General features: G+C 57.6%; 3 protein-coding genes across 4 annotated transcripts; 1 reads left to right on the top strand and 2 right to left on the bottom strand.

Moving 5' to 3' along the window:
• Positions 1–2,663: 2,663 nt before the first annotated feature.
• LOC136286254 (transmembrane protein 121-like) lies at positions 2,664–5,909 on the top strand. 2 transcript variants are annotated; one of them, XM_066177617.1, is made up of 3 exons: positions 2,664–2,748; positions 3,107–3,210; positions 4,413–5,909. In XM_066177617.1, the coding sequence occupies exon 3, from the start codon at positions 4,414–4,416 to the stop codon at positions 5,344–5,346; it is 933 nt and encodes a 310-aa protein (XP_066033714.1). In that variant the 5' UTR covers positions 2,664–2,748; positions 3,107–3,210; position 4,413; the 3' UTR covers positions 5,347–5,909. The 2 variants fall into 2 exon arrangements, with proteins under 2 accessions (XP_066033714.1, XP_066033716.1); XM_066177619.1 differs by lacking the exon at positions 3,107–3,210.
• Positions 5,910–7,181: 1,272 nt separating this feature from the next.
• Positions 7,182–15,067, bottom strand: RRP36 (ribosomal RNA processing 36). Its single transcript, XM_066177620.1, has 7 exons — positions 14,868–15,067; positions 11,813–11,951; positions 9,143–9,209; positions 8,260–8,364; positions 8,063–8,137; positions 7,865–7,982; positions 7,182–7,628 (listed from the first exon to the last, which is right to left on the bottom strand). The coding sequence occupies exons 1-7, from the start codon at positions 15,028–15,030 to the stop codon at positions 7,489–7,491; spliced, it is 807 nt and encodes a 268-aa protein (XP_066033717.1). The 5' UTR covers positions 15,031–15,067; the 3' UTR covers positions 7,182–7,488.
• A 404-nt stretch (positions 15,068–15,471) lies between these two features.
• Positions 15,472–20,153, bottom strand: LOC136287919 (neuronal PAS domain-containing protein 4-like). The gene is made up of 8 exons (XM_066180606.1): positions 18,370–20,153; positions 17,677–17,843; positions 17,443–17,579; positions 17,168–17,273; positions 16,793–17,039; positions 16,415–16,524; positions 15,964–16,099; positions 15,472–15,769 (listed from the first exon to the last, which is right to left on the bottom strand). Exons 1-8 carry the CDS (start codon positions 18,468–18,470, stop codon positions 15,472–15,474), a joined length of 1,302 nt encoding a protein of 433 aa, XP_066036703.1. The 5' UTR covers positions 18,471–20,153.
• Between the last annotated feature and the right edge of the window lie 49 nt (positions 20,154–20,202).

The following is a 20,202-nucleotide window of genomic DNA, read 5'->3' as shown; positions in this document are numbered from 1 at the left end:
TGGACCCGGGGCCACCGCGGGCTGAAGCCAAAAGGAAGCCGAGACCTCTGACTGACTCTTTCCTCGAAACATCTGGGAACTCCAAACACGCCGCAGGGAGAGAGGCAGAAATCCCCTTCAGTCCCACTGAACTCCCAGGGGAGCGCAGCAAAAGGAGGAACCTCATCAGCCAAAAACTGCAAGTGGTGGCTGCCGTGGGCAAAAGTCATTTGTGACCTGGAGACCATGCCCAGAACTTCCAGCAGCTGAGAAAGCATCACAGATTATAAAGCATGTGTAGGGCAGAGCGTCCCTAGTGACAGAGCTGCCCATTTCTGCATCTGACAAATGGCATGGATCACAGCAGAGTTGCCCAGAGCTCCTGACTTGCTCACAAAACAGCTTGGTTGCTGCTTTAATGCATTTGCTTTCCTTTAGTAAGTCATTAATGCACGAGAGGACCTTTGCTTTCACCCTTGACAGCCTTGGTTCTCTAAGAACATTTTCTAGGGGATCTCAGCAGAGAGGTTTGTGTAAGACCGGCTGAACCAAGGATGAGCTGCATTTTCATACCATTCTGCCAATTAATGTGGAAACCTTGATTTTGCAGCTGGAGAGAGTAACACAATGGTCATGGCCTTATTCTCAGCATTTTAACCCATCATTGTTTGACCTCAGCTGGGTAACACTATTGTCTTTCCCCAAAAGCAGCCGCCTGCTCCAGAGGAGCTTGCTAGGTCTAGGGTCTTGATTTATCCTAAGAAAACCCATTGCAGTCCCTCCCCAGCTGTTTGCTTTCTAGTCTGAATCACCGTTCCTGGGTATTCGTGTGGTACTTTAATAGCACTGAGTGCTCCAGGTTCTCAGTGACGCCTGCTCACTTCCAGGAGACCAGAGGCACCTCCCTGCTGAGCCCAGGGCAGCCTGCTGAAGTGACTGCTTTCCAGGCGCTTCCCAAGGGCTGTCAGTCCTGCTGCTCCTCTGGGCAGGTTCCATGAGCAGAGCAGGGAAAAGCTGAAGATGCTTTTCCACCCAGGGCTGGAGCCTGCAGCAGCCAGAGAGCAGCTATGTGCCTGGGAACCCTGGTGTGCCCCCTCTGGTTTCTTTCCATTTTATCCATGGTACAGATGCATCCTCATACCAACTCTGGCACCCCGGTTCCAGCATCGTGGTTTAGAGAATCACAGAAGTATCTGTTCTTGCTCCGGCTCCTTATTTTTATGTGCCTTGTTAAAGCAGCTCTTCACTGCTTCCCACGCAAATGTTGTCACCTCCCGTCCTAGTCTCTAGTGGAGACTCAGGGCTTTTATGATTCTAGCTCACGGGTGAATCATGTTCTCTTTAGCTCCATTGCTTGGTAGTTTCCTCCAGCACTCCTCTCCCACATGGATACCACTGTGGCGTCCCTCTCCCTGGGTGCCTCCATGGACAGAGGCCCTTTGCTCCTCCCTGCATCCCACAGGAGACTGCTCGGATAGTGAGAGCCAGTGCTTCTGTGCCCCAGAGGAAAGAAGTAGATTTTTGCAGTGTTGGCTTGCCCTCTTGTGCCTCCTCACATTGCTCTCCACTCGAGTTGCAAGGTCTCCTTTCATTTTTGGAGGCTTTGGCTGCTTTGTTTCCCTGCTCTTTCAGCCCTTCTGAGGATTGCTGTTTATTCCTGGGTTAGGAGAATGCTCCCACAAACTCCTTACCTTGTTGCACCTGTCTAACCCAGAGCTCTGCTCCCTTCATACAGGACCTCCACCTGCCTGCATCAACCAGTCCACACCCGCTGTGGGACACATGAGCTAAGCCTGGATGCTGGTCCAGTGTCTCCATTTGCCAAGGACACCACAGGTTAGATTTATATGATCCTGGTGCCAGCTGAGATGCCCCAGGGCATTAGATCCAGCAAGGAGCTACAGCCACTCTGTCAGCAGCTGGATGCAGGGAGGGCTGCACGTCCCCTGGCACTCTGTCACTTGCCCTTGTGCTTGCTCTCAGGTCTGTGCCTGGTTTTGCTCACAGCCCATCTCCAGAGATCTTAGAGCTTCCCCCTCTTCCAAAATACATATATCTACAACGAGCACTTCAAAGTCAGGGAGGAAATACACTGACTAAGTGTAGCTAACACCTAAATCAGAGGAAAGTTTGGAGTTAAATGCAATAAGCTGCTCAGGCTGATAGACGAGCAGTTGCAGAGAAGTATGTCCACCAGGGTAATAGAAACCTCCTGCCTTCCCTGGCCTGCTTTATGTGCACACAAGCCCCTGGAGGTGCCGAGCCCCTCTGTCCTGGTCCCGGCCAGGCTGGGGCTCTCCGGGGCCCTGCGGACCGGCACAGCCGGCTGTCAGCTCATGGAGGGGCACGGCTTCCCCTGCCTCCTCCGCCCAGCAAGGAGGGTTCGCGGCCCCCGTCCGCCCCGGAGGGCACACATCCTCGTCAGCCCAGGCTGCCCCGGCTCCGGCTGGGGCCTCCGCCGGGCTGCGGCCCCGCGGGCCCTGCCCCTGGCCGGGGATGCAGGCGGCGGCCCCGGGGCGGCGGCGGCCCCGGGGCGGCGGCGGCGGCGAGCCCGGGCAGCGGCCCCGGGCCCGGAGGAGCGGCGGGCGGCGCCGGGCCCGCGGGTGAGGCGGGGGCCGCCGCAGTCCCCGCCCGCCGCCCGCCGCCCGCCGGGAGGGGCCGAGCGCCGCCGCCGCCGCAGAAGCGCCGCCGCCGCCGGGCCGCGCCGGGCGATGCCGCGCCGGGCCCGGGGCCGCCGCCGCCGCCCTGCGCCCCGGGGAGCCGCCCGAGGTAAGCGGGACCCGCGGGGACGGCAGGCCGGGCCCCGCGGCCGGCGGGCAGCGCTGCCCCCGGCAGGCCCGGCCGCTGTGGGCGGGGGGCCCGGGACGGGCGGGGCCGGGGCTGCCCCGGCGCTCCCGGGGGACGGAGCCCGGCGCGGCGGCCCCGCTCGGGCCCCGGGGCGGGCGGCAGCCGGGCGCTGGGCCGGGGCCTGGGGCCCCGCAGCCCCCGCGGAGGCCGCGCCGGGCCGCGGGGTGCCGGGCGGGCGAGCCCCCGGCCGTGTGGCGCGCTCCAGATGTGCCACAGCCACGGGCTCCCCGCGCCCGCCGGCCTCCGCTCCCTCCCCCTGAGAGGCACCTGTGTCTGACAGGTTCAGGCTTCGCTGCCTCCCGCAACGTGCCAGGATGCTGCTGGGCCCAGGGATGCACGACTGCGCCGGACGCCTGCTCCCTCAGCCAAAAAGCAGGAGTTCAGGTAGCTTGTGCCCAGGGCCCTGTGCCGTCGATTCCAGCACCAGGAGCATCCGTGTGCAGGGGTGACCGTTAACTGTGCGGCCTCCATCCTGCTCCCAGGGATTTGCTCCGCGGTCAGGTGTCACCTACAGGCTGTCCCCTGGGTGAGCAGGATGGTGTCCCAGGGCCCCTGCACAGCCCAGGCGTGGCAGAGGCGGGCTCTGCGTGGGCAGCCCTCGTGCAGCGCTGTGCCACACAGTCATCATCGGCCCAGTTTCATCCTCCATTTCATCCGGGGGGCTGGCTCCCCTCCAGAGCAGCTGCCAAGTTGTGCCTGGTGAGGCCCCGGCTCTGTCCTCCCTCCTTGCCTCTGAAGGCAGCTGCCTGCAGCTGTGCTTGGTCAGGGGGAGGGAGTCTGACAGCCCTGGTGCTGTACAAGGCAGGCAGGGTGCTTTTGGGGACAGTGCATTGCTCTGCCCCAGCCCAGGAAAGCTGAGCATCCCACAGAAATTCAGGGCCTGCTGCAGAGCTCCTTGTGTCCTGGAGCTGTGGGCTCGTGCTGATTTTCCTTGCTTTCAGTTTATGGTTTCGGGGCAGGGTGAGCACGGGCAAATAGCTCTAGGCAAGCTGGGGGTTGTGAACCTGAAGGAAACTGAATATTGGGCCAATTTTTTCCCACCCACCCCACAAGACAGCCAGGTTAAAAAAGCCTGGCTTCATCTTGTGCTGCGCATGAAAATAAAGAGACTAAAAAGAGTGGTCCTGGATCACAGCCTTTAAGGGCCCACTTGGCTTAAACACAAATCTAGTCTTAACGTGCCTCGTGGGGGGGAAATATAAACAGTACCACTGGCTGGGAAATCCCACAGAAAATAAGGCATGTGCCCTCCATGGTGGCAGGGGCTAGCCAGTCTGATGAGCTACCAGAAGGAGCAGTGGGATGATCCCAGGTGTCCAGCCTGCCCCACCATGTGCTTCCTAGAGCTGGGTTTCAGCCAGCACATGCCACTGGGATGGCCTGGTCGGTGTCAGGAGCTCTTTGGCTAGAAATCTGCAGGTTTGGAACAAGCCAGGCACATAGGATGGGAGAAATCTATGAATGGCTCCCTCCCTTCTTTTCAGCCATCCAAGGCTGCTGATGAGAGGGGTGGCAGAAGGGGGCCCGAGGGGGGGGATAGGAAATCTCAGCAACTCCCTGATGACCCTGCCTATTCCTCTGTGCAGGATGGTTCCCCCACCACCTGTCAGCAAGCCCCACGTGTGCCTCTCCACTGTGCTCATCATGACCAGCCTCGTCCTCATGGATGCCTACCTGGTGGAGCAGAGCCAGGGCTCCAGGAAGCTGGGCATCTGTGTCATGGTGGCAGTGGGTGACATATGCTTCCTGCTGGTCCTGCGCTATGTGGCTATCTGGGTTGGGGCAGAGGTAAAGACAGCTAAGCGAGGATATGCCATGATCCTCTGGTTCCTGTATGTCTTCGTTCTGGAGATCAAAGTCTACTTCGTGTACCAGAATTACAAAGCTGACCGGAAGAGCTTGGATCTCATAGCCCGCAAAGCGCTGACCTTGCTGCTCTCCATCTGCATCCCAGCTCTCTACGTGCTGCTGGTGGCCACGGAGCACATGGAGTATGTCAGAACATTCAAGAAGAAGGAAGACCTCCGCAACCGCCTTTTCTGGGTCATTGTGGACATGCTGGACGTGCTGGACATCCAGGCCAACCTGTGGGAGCCTCAGAAGAAAGGGCTGCCGCTCTGGGCCGAGGGCATCATGTTCTTCTACTGCTACATCCTGCTGCTGGTGCTGCCGTGCGTGTCCCTGTGCGAGATCAGCATGCAGGGCATCGGCATCGTGCCGCACCGCATGATGCTGTACCCCATGCTCAGCATGCTCACCGTCAACATCACCACCATCTTCATCCGAGGCAGCAACATGGTCTTCTTCAGGGATGCCCGGGTCTCCAGCATCTTCATGGGCAAGAACCTGCTGGCCATCGGGATGAAGGTGTGCATGTTTGTGCAGTACCAGCGGCACCAGCACCACAGCCCCGCGGGGCCGGACCCGCAGCACGGCGCCCCGGCCCCGCCGCCCGCGGGGCCGCGCAAGGCCCGGGACCAGCCCGCCTGCCCCGAGGAGCTGGCCCAGGACAACACGTGACGGGCCAGCAGGAGCCACAGCCCGGGCATCCCCCTGCCTGGCCCTACCCACAAACTTGGGGCAGGCTGCGGAGCTCCCTGCCTGGACAGAGGGCAACGGCCCCGCTCCCTCCTTGCCTGGGCAGAACTGCTCAGGGCCCCGAGGGGCGCACGGCGAGGCCCCACAGCAGCCTCTGTAGGGCTGCAGAGCAGTTTGGAACCGCAGCACCCCGCCTGGTACGGCAGCGGAGCAGGGGAGGAGGCCAGGGCTGCCTGCTGTGAGCTGTGCCTGCCCGAGGCCAGGCAGCCCTACCCTGTGCCAGGCTCCCTGTGCAGCCAGGGTGCCCCATGGGGACACGGCGGGTCACCCACGTTTCTGTCGTGGTTGGCCCTGGCTCCAGCGTGGTCCCTGGCAGCAGCCTGCTCCCCACTGTGTGAGCCCAGGTCCCCATGCAGGGGGAGCAAGGCCTGGTCTCCCCCTGCTGTCACCCCTCTCAGCCAGCTGCAGGCCTGAGGGGACCCAAAAAGGGGTGACTGTCCTTTTTTTGTATCTCCCTCTTTGCAATAAAAGACCTGAGCCCTGCAGCCTTTCCATGTCTGTGTCCCTGCCAGCGGGCAGATCCCCCCCTGCTGTGGGGCCCTTGTGTGACTGGGTGTCTGTTCAGCTGCAGCGTGTGGAGAGGTCACTCAGTGACCACCCAGGGCAGGGGAGAGCAGCCCAGGCACTGGGACTGGAGACATTCCTCCTGGCCCACAGGTGCCCTGAGCCTCTGGTGGGCTCCCAGGGTGTCACTGACAGGGTGTGTGTGGCAGCATGGTCAGCCACCACTGCCTGTGACACCACTGCAGCCACATCAACTGCAACCACTCGTGCCCAGGGACACCCACAGCAGTGTCCACACCCCACCTGGAGGGACAGCAGTGTCCCCACAGCCACCCACACAGCACAGCTGTGCCCAGGCACTCCCCCAGCACACTCTGACCTGTCCCTCTGGGGTCACCTGAGCCATCCCCTTGTCAGCACAGCCATGGCAGACAGGAGCAAATGGAACAAGGAGAAGCAAGAGGGCTGGTGGGATATTGGAGAGAGGCACTGACTCCCTTTTGGCTGTAGCAGCACTGACAGCAGGAGTAAAGGAAAACAGGTGCTTTTTTCCTACACGATCAGTTTCCTGGGAGCACTAATAACCTTGTGGAGATGACCCACAAGCTGCTCTGAAGGAGAGATCCCAAGCAGCAGTACCTGAGCAGGCACAGCATGCCCCGTGTATGAGGAAGGCCTGCCACACCTAGATCTGCATCACCAGGAGCAGCCCACGGGGAGGGATCCTCTCACCTTTACTCATCTCTTGTGAGACTACATCCAGATCCTGATCCATGCTGGGCCACCAAAAGATAAGTTGGTTGTCTGGGCTGACTCCAGTTGAGTATGTGAAAGCTGTCAGAGGCTGGAGCACTGCTAGGAAAGGCTGGGTAAACAGGATTCCTTCACCCTTAGGAAGAAAAGTCTTTGGGGACACCTTACAGCACCCCTTTCCTACCCCATCCCTCAGATCTCTGACAAAGCTGCTGAGAGGACAGAGCCAGGCACTTCACTGAGAACAAGACAATGATTATGGACTAACACCAGGCAGGTTTCCTGGATGAGAGGAACAAAAAGTCCCATCTTGAGAATCTGAAGCAGTAGAGCAGAGGCCAAGAGAGGTGAAGGCATCTGTCCTTGGACATTACCAGATCCCACCAACGCAGCCCTGAGCAACCTGATCTGAAGTCAGGGTTGCTGCTCTGAGCAGGCATTGTCCCATGTCCTTTTCTGCCTCAGTGGAAGTCTGAAAGAACCTGGAGTAGAGCCAGCAGTGCAGGGCAGGACTCAAGCTTTCCTTGCTAGAGTTAGAAATGAGCAGGTGCAAGGGCAGAGACAGCTGTCATCACCATCAGCACCTGCACAACACACTTGTCACCACCCAGGCATGATGTAAACCACGAGCAAAGAAGATACTTCAGCTACAAAAAACCCATGACTTCCTTCAGTTCAGCCCCTGCTCTGCTGCCTTACAGCATCACTGTACAGTGGAAGGCAGATCCTGGGAAGAGGGATAACCGTCCTCCAGGCCTGGCCAAGGCAGGATGAGCCAGTGCAGACAACAGCACGACTGTCCAACAGTCACAGGTTCTTCTGTGAGGGCAGATGGCGCTTGTCTTTGATGGCATTCCTCTTTCTCTTCTTGTTCAGGAAGCTCTCCAGCTTTCCACTCCTCTTCAGCTCTGCATACTTCTCAGCTAGTTCCAATTTCCGCTTCTCAGCTGTAGAGGAGAGGGAAGTCAAGTTATCAACTGAAGCCCAAAACATCTCTAGAGAGCAGCCCCTCCTCACCTCTCCCTCCCTGGCCCAGGCTTAGCTTGTCCCCTGAGTACCAGCACTAGAACAATCCCCCCAGGGCTCTGTGGAATAGTATGGACACTTTGCTTGCAGTGCTTGAATTCCTGCCAGCAGTACTCCCTCCAGATCTTCCTGCAGCATGCTCACACCGAGTACTTACATTTCTTTAGGAAGAAGGGTTTCTTCCCCTGCTTGGCCAGTTCCCTCTGTTGTCTTTTCAGAGACAGCTCCCTCTCTCTCAGCTTCTGCTGTTTTTTCTGTGCCTGTTCCTGCTGTGTCTGTACAGAAAGGATGGCCCGTGTCAGCGCTGGGGCAGACCTCAGTGCCTGGCAGAGAGGAGATGCTGCCCTAAACTCACCATACGGTTCAGGAGCTGCTCAAGTTTCTCCTTCTGCTCCGCGTTCCGGCATTTCTTCAGCTGCTTCTGAACCATCTGAAGGAGAGAGCAGAAAGCTGCATGGCTGCCTGCCTGCCAGCCCCACTGGGAAAAGCCTTGGAAGAAATAGCCCCTGTCGAGCAAGGTTCTTCCAGGCAAGGACAGGCACAGAGCATCACCTCCTTCTCCTGCTTCTTGATGCCGTCCAGGAAGCTGTATGTCTTCATAAATATTTCAGGCTTATACTCTCCAGACAGGTCATCAAATCGAGGGTCTCTCTGGACCTGCCAGCAGGGAAGGCAAAGGGAAGGGCTGTAGCCAGTGTTACCCTGTTAACAGCCTGCTTACACTCCCTTCATGGGTCAGCCAATTCTTTTTTCCCCAGCAGCGTTATGCTCCCACCACTGAAATATCTGCAGTTGGCAAGGATTGAGTGCAACAGTCAAGGTGGCATCCCCAGAGTCATCCCTCCATTGAGTTCACCATGCAACAGACATCTCCATATGCCAGTCTGCCACCCAGGAATATCCAGGAATAGCAGCAGGAGTGCTGCTGTCAAACACCTGCAACTCCCAGACCATGAGCTGGCTGAATATGTGTTGTCAAGGTGATGGATTTGGGAACTCAAACCTATCCAGATTTTCACAGATTAACTGGGTCAGGTCATGCAAAAAGGGAGGGACAAAGAGAGGTCTCCAACTGTGAAAATTACCATATTCCAATGATCCAGCAATGGTAAGTCAAAAATTACATTCAGATTAGAAGGTAGATGGACATCAGCACTTCTGGGATTAGTGAACAATGACCATGGTTTGCAGTGGAACTGTCACTGGTGGCAGTCACTGCACCTCCTAGAAACGTCTGGGTCACAAACTCTCACGTTAACCTGCAGCTGCTCCAACCCACCCGTTGTTCTCCCCAGGGAAACACTGTCACTGTCTGCACCGCCCAGTGGTCCAGCCCCGTCCTCCAGAGCAGCCTGTGCCACCTGCCCCATTCCCAAGTGTGTGCCCTGGCAGCAGCACTAAGGGAAGCCATGAGCTGGGGAGGGGCAGCACCCACCTTCTTCCTCACAGGGACAACTTGTCGCAGGAAAGGTACAGGCCTCTTGGCAGACATCTCCAACGGCCTGAAAACAAGGAAAATGTATTTAAAGAGGAGCAGACATCAGTATGAGGCCCAAGCTAATTTGCTGGGAGGTCATCTGGACCCTCAGAAGAACATTATGGCACAACAGACTCTCCCAGCTCAATGATACCTACAGAAAGCAAAGAGGTGACTCAGTCAAAAAAGCACAGAAGGCCACAACAACCAAATACATCAATGTGAGGTGAAAACAACCCTACAGAGAACCTGGAACAGCTCCACTGTATCAAGTGAAAACTCACCACCTGCATCACTAAATGTGCTGTACTAGTTATTCCTCTCATGGAGTCATAGAATGGCTGGGGGTGGAAGGAACCTTTCCTAAGGCAGAGTTACCTAGAGCAGATTGCACAGGATTGCATCCAGGTGGGTTTTAAATATCTCCTGAGAAGGAGGTTCCACCACCTCACTGAGCAGCCTGTTCCAGTGCTCCGTCACCCTCACAGTAAAGAAGTTTTTCCTCATGTTCAGGTGAAACTCCCTGTGTTTCAGTATTGCCCCTCGTCCTGTCACTGGGTGCCACTGGAAAGAGCCTGGCCCCATCCTCCTGACACCTGCCCTTAACATACCTGCAGTGATAAGGTCCCCTCTCAGTCATCTCTTCTCCAGGCTAAACAGTCCCAGCTCCCTCAACTTGTTGTCTTGGGAGAGGTGCTCCACTCCCCTAACATTGTTTTTGCCCTCCACTGGACCCACTGCAGGAGCTCCCTGTTCCTCTTGTCCTGAGGATCCAGAACTGGACACTCCAGACTGGCCTCACCAGGGCTGAGCAGAGGGGCAGGATCCCCTCCCTGACCTGCTGGCAATACAGACCACTCCCAAGATCCAGCTTTTTTTCCACATGCTCAGAGATGGCCTCCAGAATGAAGTGCTCCATCACCTTTCCAGGACTGGTCTGCAGTTTCCCAAGCCCTCCCTTCTTGCCCTTTTTGAAGACTGGAATGCCACTGGCTTCCCTCCAGACCTCAGGCACCTCTCCTGCTCTCCATGCCCTTTCAGCGATGGTAGAATAGCTGAGCAGTAACATCTGCCAGCTCCCTCAGCACTTGTGAGTGTCAAAGCTGGGAATTTCTGCCTGGTAGTCACAGAGAGAGGCCAATTCCACTGTGGCCAGGCTCAGTGAGGAAGCCCAGTTTGTACCACCCCCAGGAAAACGGGCTGCACAGCATATGGCACATGTCCTGAAACAGGCTCCACAATGAATCAGGACCACAAGGATCACAGTGACAACCAGTTAAGGAACAAGTTCTCCTTGCAACACAGCCCTTCACAGCTTGATGTTTCAGGCATACCAGGGGCCAGGATAAGGTGGGAGAACAGGGTATTACTCTCCCCATATTACTTGGGTGCTGCATCCTGGGATTTGTCAGTACCTCAGGCAAGTTATCAGAAACAGGAGAATCCTGTGCTGAGAGCACCCACAGCCAGCCACAAGTGACACTGGGGCAGGAACACAACCCCACAGGCACAAGTTTTCAAATCCCTCTTAGGGCAGGGTTCAGTGTATTCTCACATCCACTGAAGCTGCAACAATGCACAATGCTCTGGAGTCACCGCTGAAGCCAGCTCAGTGCCAGGGGATTTTCCTGAAACCCTTTAAGAAGCTCACTTCCATAACAAAAACATGAGAGAAAAAACACGTGGGATTTACAGCAACACATCACTTAAAGGATCAGAGGAATTAAACAAAAGCAGAATTATGCAAACTGTGTGGCAGAAATAGAGACACTGTGAGAAGACGTTGCACCACACAAAATCCCCCAGAGTCTTGGGTAAAAAGTGAAGCAGAAATATTATCCTAATCACCTCTTTATGGCAGGAGAAATGTATTGTGTTCACTGCTCGTGCATTGAGCAGGGATTCAGAAATAAGTTAGGCAGTGCCAGTGTAACAGAGGAAACCCATTAAAAACACTTGGGTGCCACTCTGAGGCCTGAAAACTAGCTAAATACTGCAAATAAAGGGAAAGGGTATTGCTGTTACCAGTGGGGGCCCGTGGAGAACTCTGTGAAAAGGTACAGTAGCTTTTGTTGTGTTGAATGCAGGAAAAAGTCTGTGATGGAGAGTACTGTAGGGAGGGTAAAAAGGCAAATGAACAGGGACAAGCCACAGATGAGACAGCAGCAGAAGGATGAATGGAATTCCAGAACAATTGTCTGTGACTGTAACTCCAGGCAGTGAGAGCCAGGCAGAAGATACTGATAAGCTGGAAGGGGTTTAGGAACCAGCAGGGCAACTATTTCAGGTCACAGTGGACACCATCACAGAGCCTGAGAGGCACACTGTGCCAAGGGCTACAAGTGCCTTAATATAGAGGGTATAAATTGCCAATTAAGTGCCAATTTAATTGTCAAGTGACAGGTGGCTGCTGGGGATGTGAAGAGGACAGGATATTAAGAGCTCTGAAAAGAGCCCCAGACCATTCCCAAATGAAACACTACAGTGACAGGCATTATTGTCCAGTGCATTAAAGGAGATCTATGCCAGCTCCAAGGCAACACCACTGCTGTGGGGAGCTCACAGTGTAATTTCTGGAAGGCAGAGAGCACACATACACATTTTTCTGATCTCAAAAGAGCCTCTTACCCCTTTTTGCCTTGTTGCTGCTTCAGTGTAGCTTTGGTAGGCTTCACAGTTTTCTTCCCACCAGGCACTTTCTTGCTCACTCTCGTCCTTGCATCACTCTGCACCCTCAGGAGTTCCTCAAAAGACATGTCAGATTGATCTGGAAGAGAGCACAGGGCATACCTGAGCTGAACAGCTTCTCAAGGCACTTCTCCCTGCAAAACTCCACCAAGAGTGATGTCTCGGAGCTTGAGACAGAGACACAAGCATAGTGGTGCCATCCCTGTACAACTGCATGGCAGAAAGAAACCACTGCATCTTTCAGCCTTCAGTTCCTCTCCAAACTGATCCCTTCAGTCTTTATCACTAGAACAGAGCAGCCTCTCCCTCTCCGCAGAGTGTCTTTGCTTCTCTCTCCACTCAACAGCACACGCAAGACCAGTACAAAGTCTTTACCTGGCACAAAGAGCAGTACGAGCTCTGAACTGGGCACTGCGAATTCTGAGGGGTCACCTCTTGGTCCTGACTGTCCCACTTTAATGTTTTTTTAATGTCCCTTAACGTCAGTAACCTTTAATACTTCTTAAAACCAGAATGCAAAAAACGTTATCATCTCTATTATCATACTATTCCATATTCTAGATTTATACCTCTAGGTGTCCAGAACCAATGACCAAAAGCATTTCCTCAGTCAGGACCTGGATATGCTCATTCGAGTCCCATGGAAGGGCAGGAAGGGACTTGTTCCCCTTCTGGAAGGGAAAGCCTTGGCAAACTGACTTAGGTGGTGTTTGCCTGCTCAGCACCTCTGAGCAGTGACAGCCACATGGGCTTTCTGAGCCTTTGCAATACAAACCACCCCACACTGTGGCCCGGCAGGGACAATCACAGCCTGTCTGTGATACCCTGGCTGGATGCCAGGTGCCCCCCAAGCTGCTCTTGTAGCCCCCTCATTCCCAAACCCTTCCCACACAAACACTGCCCCATGAGCAAGGTTTGGAGTGCTTTGCCAAATTCAGGAAGCGATGTGAGGTCAGTCACACTGGCTCAGGGCATGGACTCATCCCAAGCACTCTCATCCTGGCAGGAACCAAGACTTTCAGAAACTACTTCATCACCCAGAAAACACAATGGGCACAGCCAAGAGCTGCCTCAATAAATGTTTTCATTTTCCTTGTTCTGACTGCTCAGGAATTCTGCTCTGATGACGCTCATTAGTGCTCTGAGGTGGGATGCAGGAACAGTGACCATCCAGTCTGCTGCACAAGGGACAAAGGAAATGTGAATGCAGCATGATTTCATTGCACTGCTTCCCCTAAACACCTCCCCCTTATCTGAACTCTGAACAAGGACAGTCAGAAGGACAAAGAAAGTGTTAAAAGAAAGGAATAATGATGTGGAAGGTGCTCTCAGCACTTGGTAAGACAAAGCACCATCACTTGCACTCCAATACTCCATTTAGCTGCAATCCCAAAACAATATTGTTTAAATAGCAAAGACTTCAGTGAAAATGAGATAAAGACACCATATAAAATGATGCCAAAAGGAGACGTGGTATAAATCAGACAAAGGAAAGACATGCACAGTTTCCACCGATAAAGTATTTCAGTGCCGGTACAGGAGACCAAACCTGACTACCTGAAACCTAATGGGGAAAATGATTTCCACATGGTAGTATCATCCACGAAATACATCCTACTTGTAGGAGATTAAATTAACCATTCAGTGATAAAAACATCACTATAAAAAAAGAAGCCTCTTCTGGGGCAGAAGTGAGCGGTCCCAGCAGGCATTCACTGCTGGGCAGCAGACTTGGCAACTGCGTGTGTGAAAAGGTTCTGGTTAAAAAGGCAGGATTAGCTTATTTTCCTTGTTCCTTGCATTCCTTCTTGAGGACCTAATTTCCCTTTTTTTTCTCATTCCTTTTTCCCCCTTAGAATATAACTTACCTGTTCTCTGCTGTCTCTGTAGTCCATTTAATTTTCCCTCCTGCCATTTTTCCCCTTCATCCATTATTTTGTGGGTCGTTTCCTTCTTTTTACCCCTCTCGATAAGCTACTGTTACCTGCTGATAACAGGGGCATTTCCTGCTCTCAAGCACAGCCTCCTATGACACATGGACACCTTTTGCCTTCCTCAGCAGAACCTGCAGGGAGCTACACAACCTGCAGAGCACATCAGAGTGCCCGGGATGCAAGAACAGATGGCCTAAAGAAATACCGGATATCTGCCCAGTGGTTCCCTGCTGAGACAAAATCAGTGCTGGACTCTAACATAACTCCTCCTGCTCCAGAAACAAGACCACGGAGCGCCCTGACAGATGGCAAAGGCAGAACTGCTGTTCCCGCTCCCATCCAGCTGCGGGAAGGAAGGAGTGCCTGTCGGTGATCCTGTCTCTGAGCTCTGCTCACCATTTCCTCACCAGGGGAAAACAAAACGCCTACAGCAGCCGGTGAGGCACCGTGCCCAGCTGTGGATCTCTGTGCCGAAAGCTCAGCTCTAGAGATGTGCCTGCCCCCGGCCCCACAGACACGGCCTGCAGACCCCGTCACAAGGCAGCCCGAGACGCCTCACACGTGTGACACCGAGCTCCACTCCCTCACGATTCCCTTCAAGGGCTCTCGCCGGACTTTTCGCAAGGTTTTTGTTGCCACTTGGACCGTTCTGAGGCGAGGAAACCAAAGTGTGCTCGCTGCTGTGGACAAGAACCCCCGACCCTCAGCCCAGGCTGTGCCCACAGCCTCGCAGGGCGGCTGGCACCGGGGGATCTTCAGGTCCCTTCCAACCCGAACCATCTCAAGGCTCTGTGACTCCACGCACCGGGAAGGGAGCGGGGAGAAGAGGCCCCGACACGCGTTTGTCCCAGCGCCCTCGCACCCGGCTCCAGCCGAACCCCGCCGCCGATCCCGGGCTGCTCGGCAGGGCAGGATGCAGGAGCCGGAACACGAGGGGGCACCGGGCCATTTGCCAGCTGGTTTCCCACCACACGCGCGCCCGTGACACCCCGACCGGGCCGGGAAGCGCGCCCGAGCCGAGGCCGCCGGCTGCCCCGGAGCCGCCCCGCCGGGCCCCTCACCTTTCCCGCCAGCCCCCGCCACGCTCCCGCCGTCGTCGCTGGAGTCAGAGCTCTCCTCCGCCGGCTCCAGCCTCCCGAGCGGCTGCTCCGCGGCCGCCTCCTCCTCGCTCTCCATGGCGGCGGCTCGTCCCCGGCCCCGGCCCCGGCCCCGGCCCGGCCCCATGGCCCCGGACCGGCCCGCGCCCCGGAACGGCCCCGCGCCCCGGAACGGCCCGCGCCGCACCGCCGGAACCGGAAGAGGCGGGGCGTGGGCAGCGGCGTTTATTGTACGGCTGGGGTTTGGTTTTGTGATTTTTAATTTTTTTTTACAAAAATCGTTCCTTTCTGAGGAATGGGTCGCGTACACAAAGGCCCTGGCGGTATCCAACTAAGTAGTAAGTGTTTTAAGTGCAAGGCCGGGATGTCTCTGCGCTGCTGGACTGAGTAGTCCCGATGCCGGATTTATGGCGGCCCGGACAAAGTTTCTGATACAAAGTGACTGAAAGGAAGGTTTGCCACGGCCTCCCGCTGGATCAGCTGCAGCTGTGAGAGGTGACCAGCGGGCTGGAAGGAGATGCGGTCACCCACGGTGGCCTGGAGTAGGAAGGGTACAGCCCAAGGGATGTCAGCATCCCTGGAGACTCGACACCCGTGAGAGCACACTCGGAACGCTGCATTCTATCATCTTCTGTTCGAAAGGAAGCCGGAGGAACTGGTGGGGGTGCAGCAGAGAGTTCCCGAGGCAGGCCGAGACATCGTCCCGGGCGTCCTGGGCGCGGGGCCGGCGGCGGGGCGCGGCGGCGGGCGGCGAGAGGCTGTCGGCCAGGGCGCGGAGCTGCTCGGCCAGCCGGCCCAGCTCCCGGCCCGCGGGCGGCGCGGCGGCGCGGGGCTGCCGGGCGCGCAGGTGGGCCGCCTCCTCCTCCCTGCGGCGGGCACGGCGTAAGGGACGGCCCTGGGCGAGCGGCGGCCGCGGGTGATGCAGCCCCCGGGACCCCGCTCACCTGAGGCAGCGGCGGGTGCAGGTGATGCAGCCGCCGCCCCACCCCGGACCCCGCTCACCTGAGGCAGCGGCGGGTGCAGGTGATGCAGCCGCCGCCCCACCCCGGACCCCGCTCACCTGAGGCAGCGGCAGGTGCAGGTGATGCAGCCGCCGTCCCGCCGCGCCCACACGCGCAGCCAGCTCCAGGCGCGGTCCCGGCGCAGCACTCGCAGCACGGCGGTCTCCGCTGCAGGCCCGGCCCCGGCCCCCAGCGCTGCGGGCGAGGGAAGGGACAGCGTGAGCCGGCAGCAGGGCACGGCCCCAGGCTGCCCCGAGGAGCTCTGCCGCCGGCCACTAGCCTGGGTTTGTCCCTCTTCTGTACACCGTGGCAAAGCAGGATGCCCACCCCCAGCTTGGGAGCTACTTATGGGGTGTGTAACCACTCCCCTGCCTCGTCCTTTTTGGAGAAGAGTGACAACAGAGAGAGCTGAATTGGCTTTGCCGCCGTTGTCCTGGACGGCCACGTTTCAGGCATAACCAGACCATGGAGCCAGGGGATAGCACACGCATTCCCGGGCCTGACACTCACCCACGGCCCTGTGCTGGGCAGCTGCCAGGTCAGCATCCTCGGGGTGCAGGAGGCTGTACCACGACTGACCGACCAGCTCCTCCCTGTGGTAGCCTAGGTGGTAGGTGACACTGGGGAAGACAAGGGGAGCGACAGAACTGAGTGCTGTACGCAGCCTGCACCGTGCCAGCAAGGAGCAGCTGCTGCGTGATGGAGAGCGAAACAACAGAGGTACAGAGATAAGTTGTAAATGAGGGAAGAGGTGTGGGAGGTGTTTGTGAGTCTCAGTGCTCGTGCAGTGTTCGAGCCTGCATCCCATACACGGGTTTGGTGAAGGGAAATGATTCTTGCCGCCCGAGATGAACAGCTGGGGCTGTGGTGCAGGCAGGGCTCCCTCACCTCTCCGTGACATCAATAATCGTCATGTCCAGGAGATGCATGCTCTGGAATACGTCATCCTGGGAAGAGGCTTCGCCATCTGTGGGCGACTGCCCGACAGGAGTGCAGAGGGCCAGGAAGGCTGTGGTGCAGGGGGAGGGTGGCCAGCGCAGCGCCGCAAAGCGCCCGCACACCGCCACCACCCGATTGCCCCCGTGCCGCAGCCGGAAGGCCTTGGACGTGCGCATCTCGCTGACAAAAGTGACTTCTGCAGGGAACACAGAGGGGGTCAGGAGCTCCCTACTCCCAGCAGGGCTGGCCCTGGCTCTCTAATCACAGCCAAGGGCCAGAGCAGGGTGGCGAGATCCATGAGATGCCAGCCGAGGCCTCCCTTACCCCTGCCAGGCTCCTCCCGGGCAAGGAGGAGTTTCTTGTGCACATCCTCTCCCACTTGCCCATCCAGGATGTCAAAGAGCGTGTCCCCCTGGGCGAGCAGCTCCACCTGACAGAGAGGGGGCTGCCCTCAGGCTGTGCCTGTCTCAGTGGGCCCTGCTGGCACTGTGGGTGCACAGCCTGCTGGAGCTACAGCCCAGCGTCTGCTGGGGCAGCGTGCTGTGCCTGCAATAGGGGCACCAGGACGGGTATGGGGATGGTGACGGCAAATGCCTTACCACGGAGAGGCCCAGGACCTGAGCCACGTTCTCTGAGATGTAGACCAGCTTGCTGTCTGCTGAGAGCACAAGCAGAAACCCCGGGAGCAGGGAGAGCAGTTCAGTGCCAAGGGCCGGTCCCGCGGGAGGAGCCAAGCCTGCAGGGGAGTGAGGGTGAGGTGCTGTCCTGGATGAGGCAGGGGCAGTGCCCCACACAGAGCCAAGGCAGAGCGGGGCAGAGCAGGCTGGGGGTACCTGGGGGGAAGAGCTGGGCCCCCCGCAGCCGCAGGCACACCAGGGCCATGGTGTGCAGGTAGGAGAGGCGCTCCTTCTCCTGAGCGGAGATGGGCAGCAGGGAGCGCAGCGCCTGCAGCTCCGCGTTGATCTGGTCTCGGCGAGCCTTGGAGGCACTCTTGGTTGACCTGCAAAGCCAGCCACGTGGGACACGTGTCCAGGGAGGGAAAGGGACAGCATTCCCTCCCTGCCTGTCATTGTGGGAAGAATTGCGAGCTCGGGGATGTGGAGCGGAGATGCTCAGCACCTGTGCCAGCCGCTGCCTCTGGAGAGCAAACCTGGTGGGCACAGGTGCTCAAGCCTACCCAGGGGCACACACTGCTGATAGGGCTGGTGCCTCCACCTGGCACCAGGTTGGACAATGACCTGTGCTTTGGTGGAGAGCCCACGTGACACAACCGCCCCACCAAACCCCACAAGGATGGAAGCTGCATCCAGCGGCGGAATGTGCACCCCAGCCCAGTACGATGTGCCTTTCCTCCTAAACCACCTGAAATACCTCTGCGCGTCCTCCCCAGCCGGTGGCTGGCGGTCCCGCTGTCCCAGGCTGGCGTCAGCTCCTTGCCAGGGCCACCAGACCCTACACCAGCTATCCCGGGGTTCTGGGAGGCCTTCCCAGCCCTGAGGGAGGGCAGGAGTCGGGAGGGAGCTCACCTGAACGGCCTCGGGGCACCGGGCGCCTGCTTGGCCCTGCTGGGCAGGCAGCTCATCTCTGCCTGCAGGGGCCGGTGGCAGTGGCTGCAGAAGATGGTCATGCTGCTGGGGCTGGGGTGGCCTGGAGCTGGCAGGGAACCGCTGCTCCTTCGCCTCCGGCTGTGGCTGAACCTGCTGACCCTGCTGCTCCTGGCCTCCTTTTGTACCCTTCCCGGGGTGCAGAGGCCAAGCCACTCACGGCCAGAGTTACCTCTTGTGACGCAACGCCAAACAGCTCAGGGCTATTTTTAGTAGCCTGCCTTCTAAAAATAGCCCTTGCAGCCTGCTGAAATTTGAGAGGGGAAGTAATAAAAGGAAGCCAGGGTCTTTAAAGTAAACCTGCCGCTCAGGAGGGGGCAGTGACAAAGGCAGCAGGGATCTCCCTGTGGGACACACATCTGCCCAGCTCCTGCCAGCCCGGCAGAACATCCTGTGTCTCGTCTGCCTGACTGGGAGCTGCTCTCCAGCATCAGGGATGACTGAGCTGGGTGTTGGGAGAAGGAGCTGATAAACCAAGAAAATACACTGGAGACACCTGGACCAAGGTGGTGAGCAGTGTTCCATGCCCAGGCCTGCAGTAGGTTCCTGGCAGAGGCAGGGTAGAGCCACAGCACCCCTGAACCTGAGAGAACTCTGGAACAGGAGTGGGGTGTCAGAGACCCCTCTCCCTGATGAGCCTCTTCTTTTCTCCCCAGAGAAGACTTCTCCCCCACAAAGGTTTGCTCTCCTACAGGCAGCTGGCGTGGGGTGCTGAGCCCTTCTGGGGCCTGTTGTCTCCACTCCGTGCCCCAGAGATTGTGATTCCTCCCAGTGACAGCCATTCATGGACAGAACTGAGAAGTCTCTGTGCTCAGCACCACGCAACCCAGCGTAGGACTCAGGGTCCTCAGGGGGACATTTCCTAGTGCCTGGCACCCTGCAAGGAGAGTAAGCTTGGTGCTTCAGTGCACAGCAAAAAAACCTCCGCCATTTATATCACAGCTTGACAGAGTGCCTGTGGCTGAGGCAGCTGATAGAGGAAGGGAGTTAGAGCTGCTGGACAGCACAGGGCAGATGTTCACCTCAGTCCCTGCAGGTGCCCGGGGTCACACAGGATGAGCCCAGGCTGGGGCTGCTCCCCCTCAGGCAGATGTGCTGTCACAGCACACCCTGTTTCCCTGCAGCCAGCGATGCCGTCACCTCTCACAGCCAGGTGCTGCCAGCGTGAAGAATGAGCTCCTGTGGCAGTTGTGGCACCTTCTGTTTTCTTGCCACGGAGTTTTCACCACTCCAGACTGCTCCATCGTGCTTGCACTGGCCACCTCCTGCAGGCTGAGGAGCCCAGGCACCTCTGCAGCCTTGTGCTGCTGGAGGAGCACTTGACCCTGGCTGTGTGCCACCCCTCAGGGCAGGGGACACAGCCTGGGCCCTCTGCCACCCAGGTTCCTGGCATGCAGCCACCACCATCTCAGCTGCCCCTGTGCCTTTACATCCCAGGAAACACGCTGAATGCTGCCCTAGCTTTCTCTGCGCTGGCCCCACTACGGCTGCCACTGGAGCTCCTCTTCACATCAGACACCTCACCCGGGTGGGAAAGGGCTTGAGCACAGCCCTCTGAGCCACCCAGGAGGGCTGTCCCAGGCATCCCTCCAGCCCTGAAGCAGGAAGCTACAGAGGATCCACCTACCTGAGGCAGCACAGCCCAGGACACAAACACCATTTTCCTTCTGTCCTCTTGCAGGAGAGCACAACTCTGGGCAGGAGGCAGGTACCCCATGGCAGTGCTGCTGGGGGGGCCCAGCTTCCCTTCCCCAC

The sequence above is a fragment of the Chamaea fasciata genome, unplaced genomic scaffold (genome assembly GCF_029207755.1).
Source record: "Chamaea fasciata isolate MVZ Bird 193981 ecotype frontalis unplaced genomic scaffold, bChaFas1.0.hap1 SCAF_3, whole genome shotgun sequence".
Lineage (NCBI taxonomy): Eukaryota > Metazoa > Chordata > Aves > Passeriformes > Sylviidae > Chamaea > Chamaea fasciata.
Note: the sequence above shows the minus strand (reverse complement) of the source record. Positions and strands in the feature narration are given on the sequence as shown.

Excerpts from the sequence above, each read along its gene's own strand:
- RRP36 (XM_066177620.1), bottom strand. The coding sequence starts at position 15,030 with ATGGGGCCGGGCCGGGGCCGGGGCCGGGGCCGGGGACGAGCCGCCGCC. Across the intron at positions 11,952-14,867 it reads GGCGGGGGCTGGCGGGAAAG|ATCAATCTGACATGTCTTTT; the intron begins GTGAGGGGCCCG and ends GCTCTCTTCCAG. Across the intron at positions 7,629-7,864 it reads ACCCTTCTTCCTAAAGAAAT|CTGAGAAGCGGAAATTGGAA; the intron begins GTAAGTACTCGG and ends TCTCCTCTACAG.
- LOC136286254 (XM_066177619.1), top strand. The coding sequence starts at position 4,414 with ATGGTTCCCCCACCACCTGTCAGCAAGCCCCACGTGTGCCTCTCCACT.
- LOC136287919 (XM_066180606.1), bottom strand. The coding sequence starts at position 18,470 with ATGACCATCTTCTGCAGCCACTGCCACCGGCCCCTGCAGGCAGAGATG. Across the intron at positions 17,580-17,676 it reads GGCCCAGCTCTTCCCCCCAG|GCTTGGCTCCTCCCGCGGGA; the intron begins GTACCCCCAGCC and ends ACTCCCCTGCAG. Across the intron at positions 16,100-16,414 it reads TGCCCAGCACAGGGCCGTGG|CGCTGGGGGCCGGGGCCGGG; the intron begins GTGAGTGTCAGG and ends CCTCGCCCGCAG.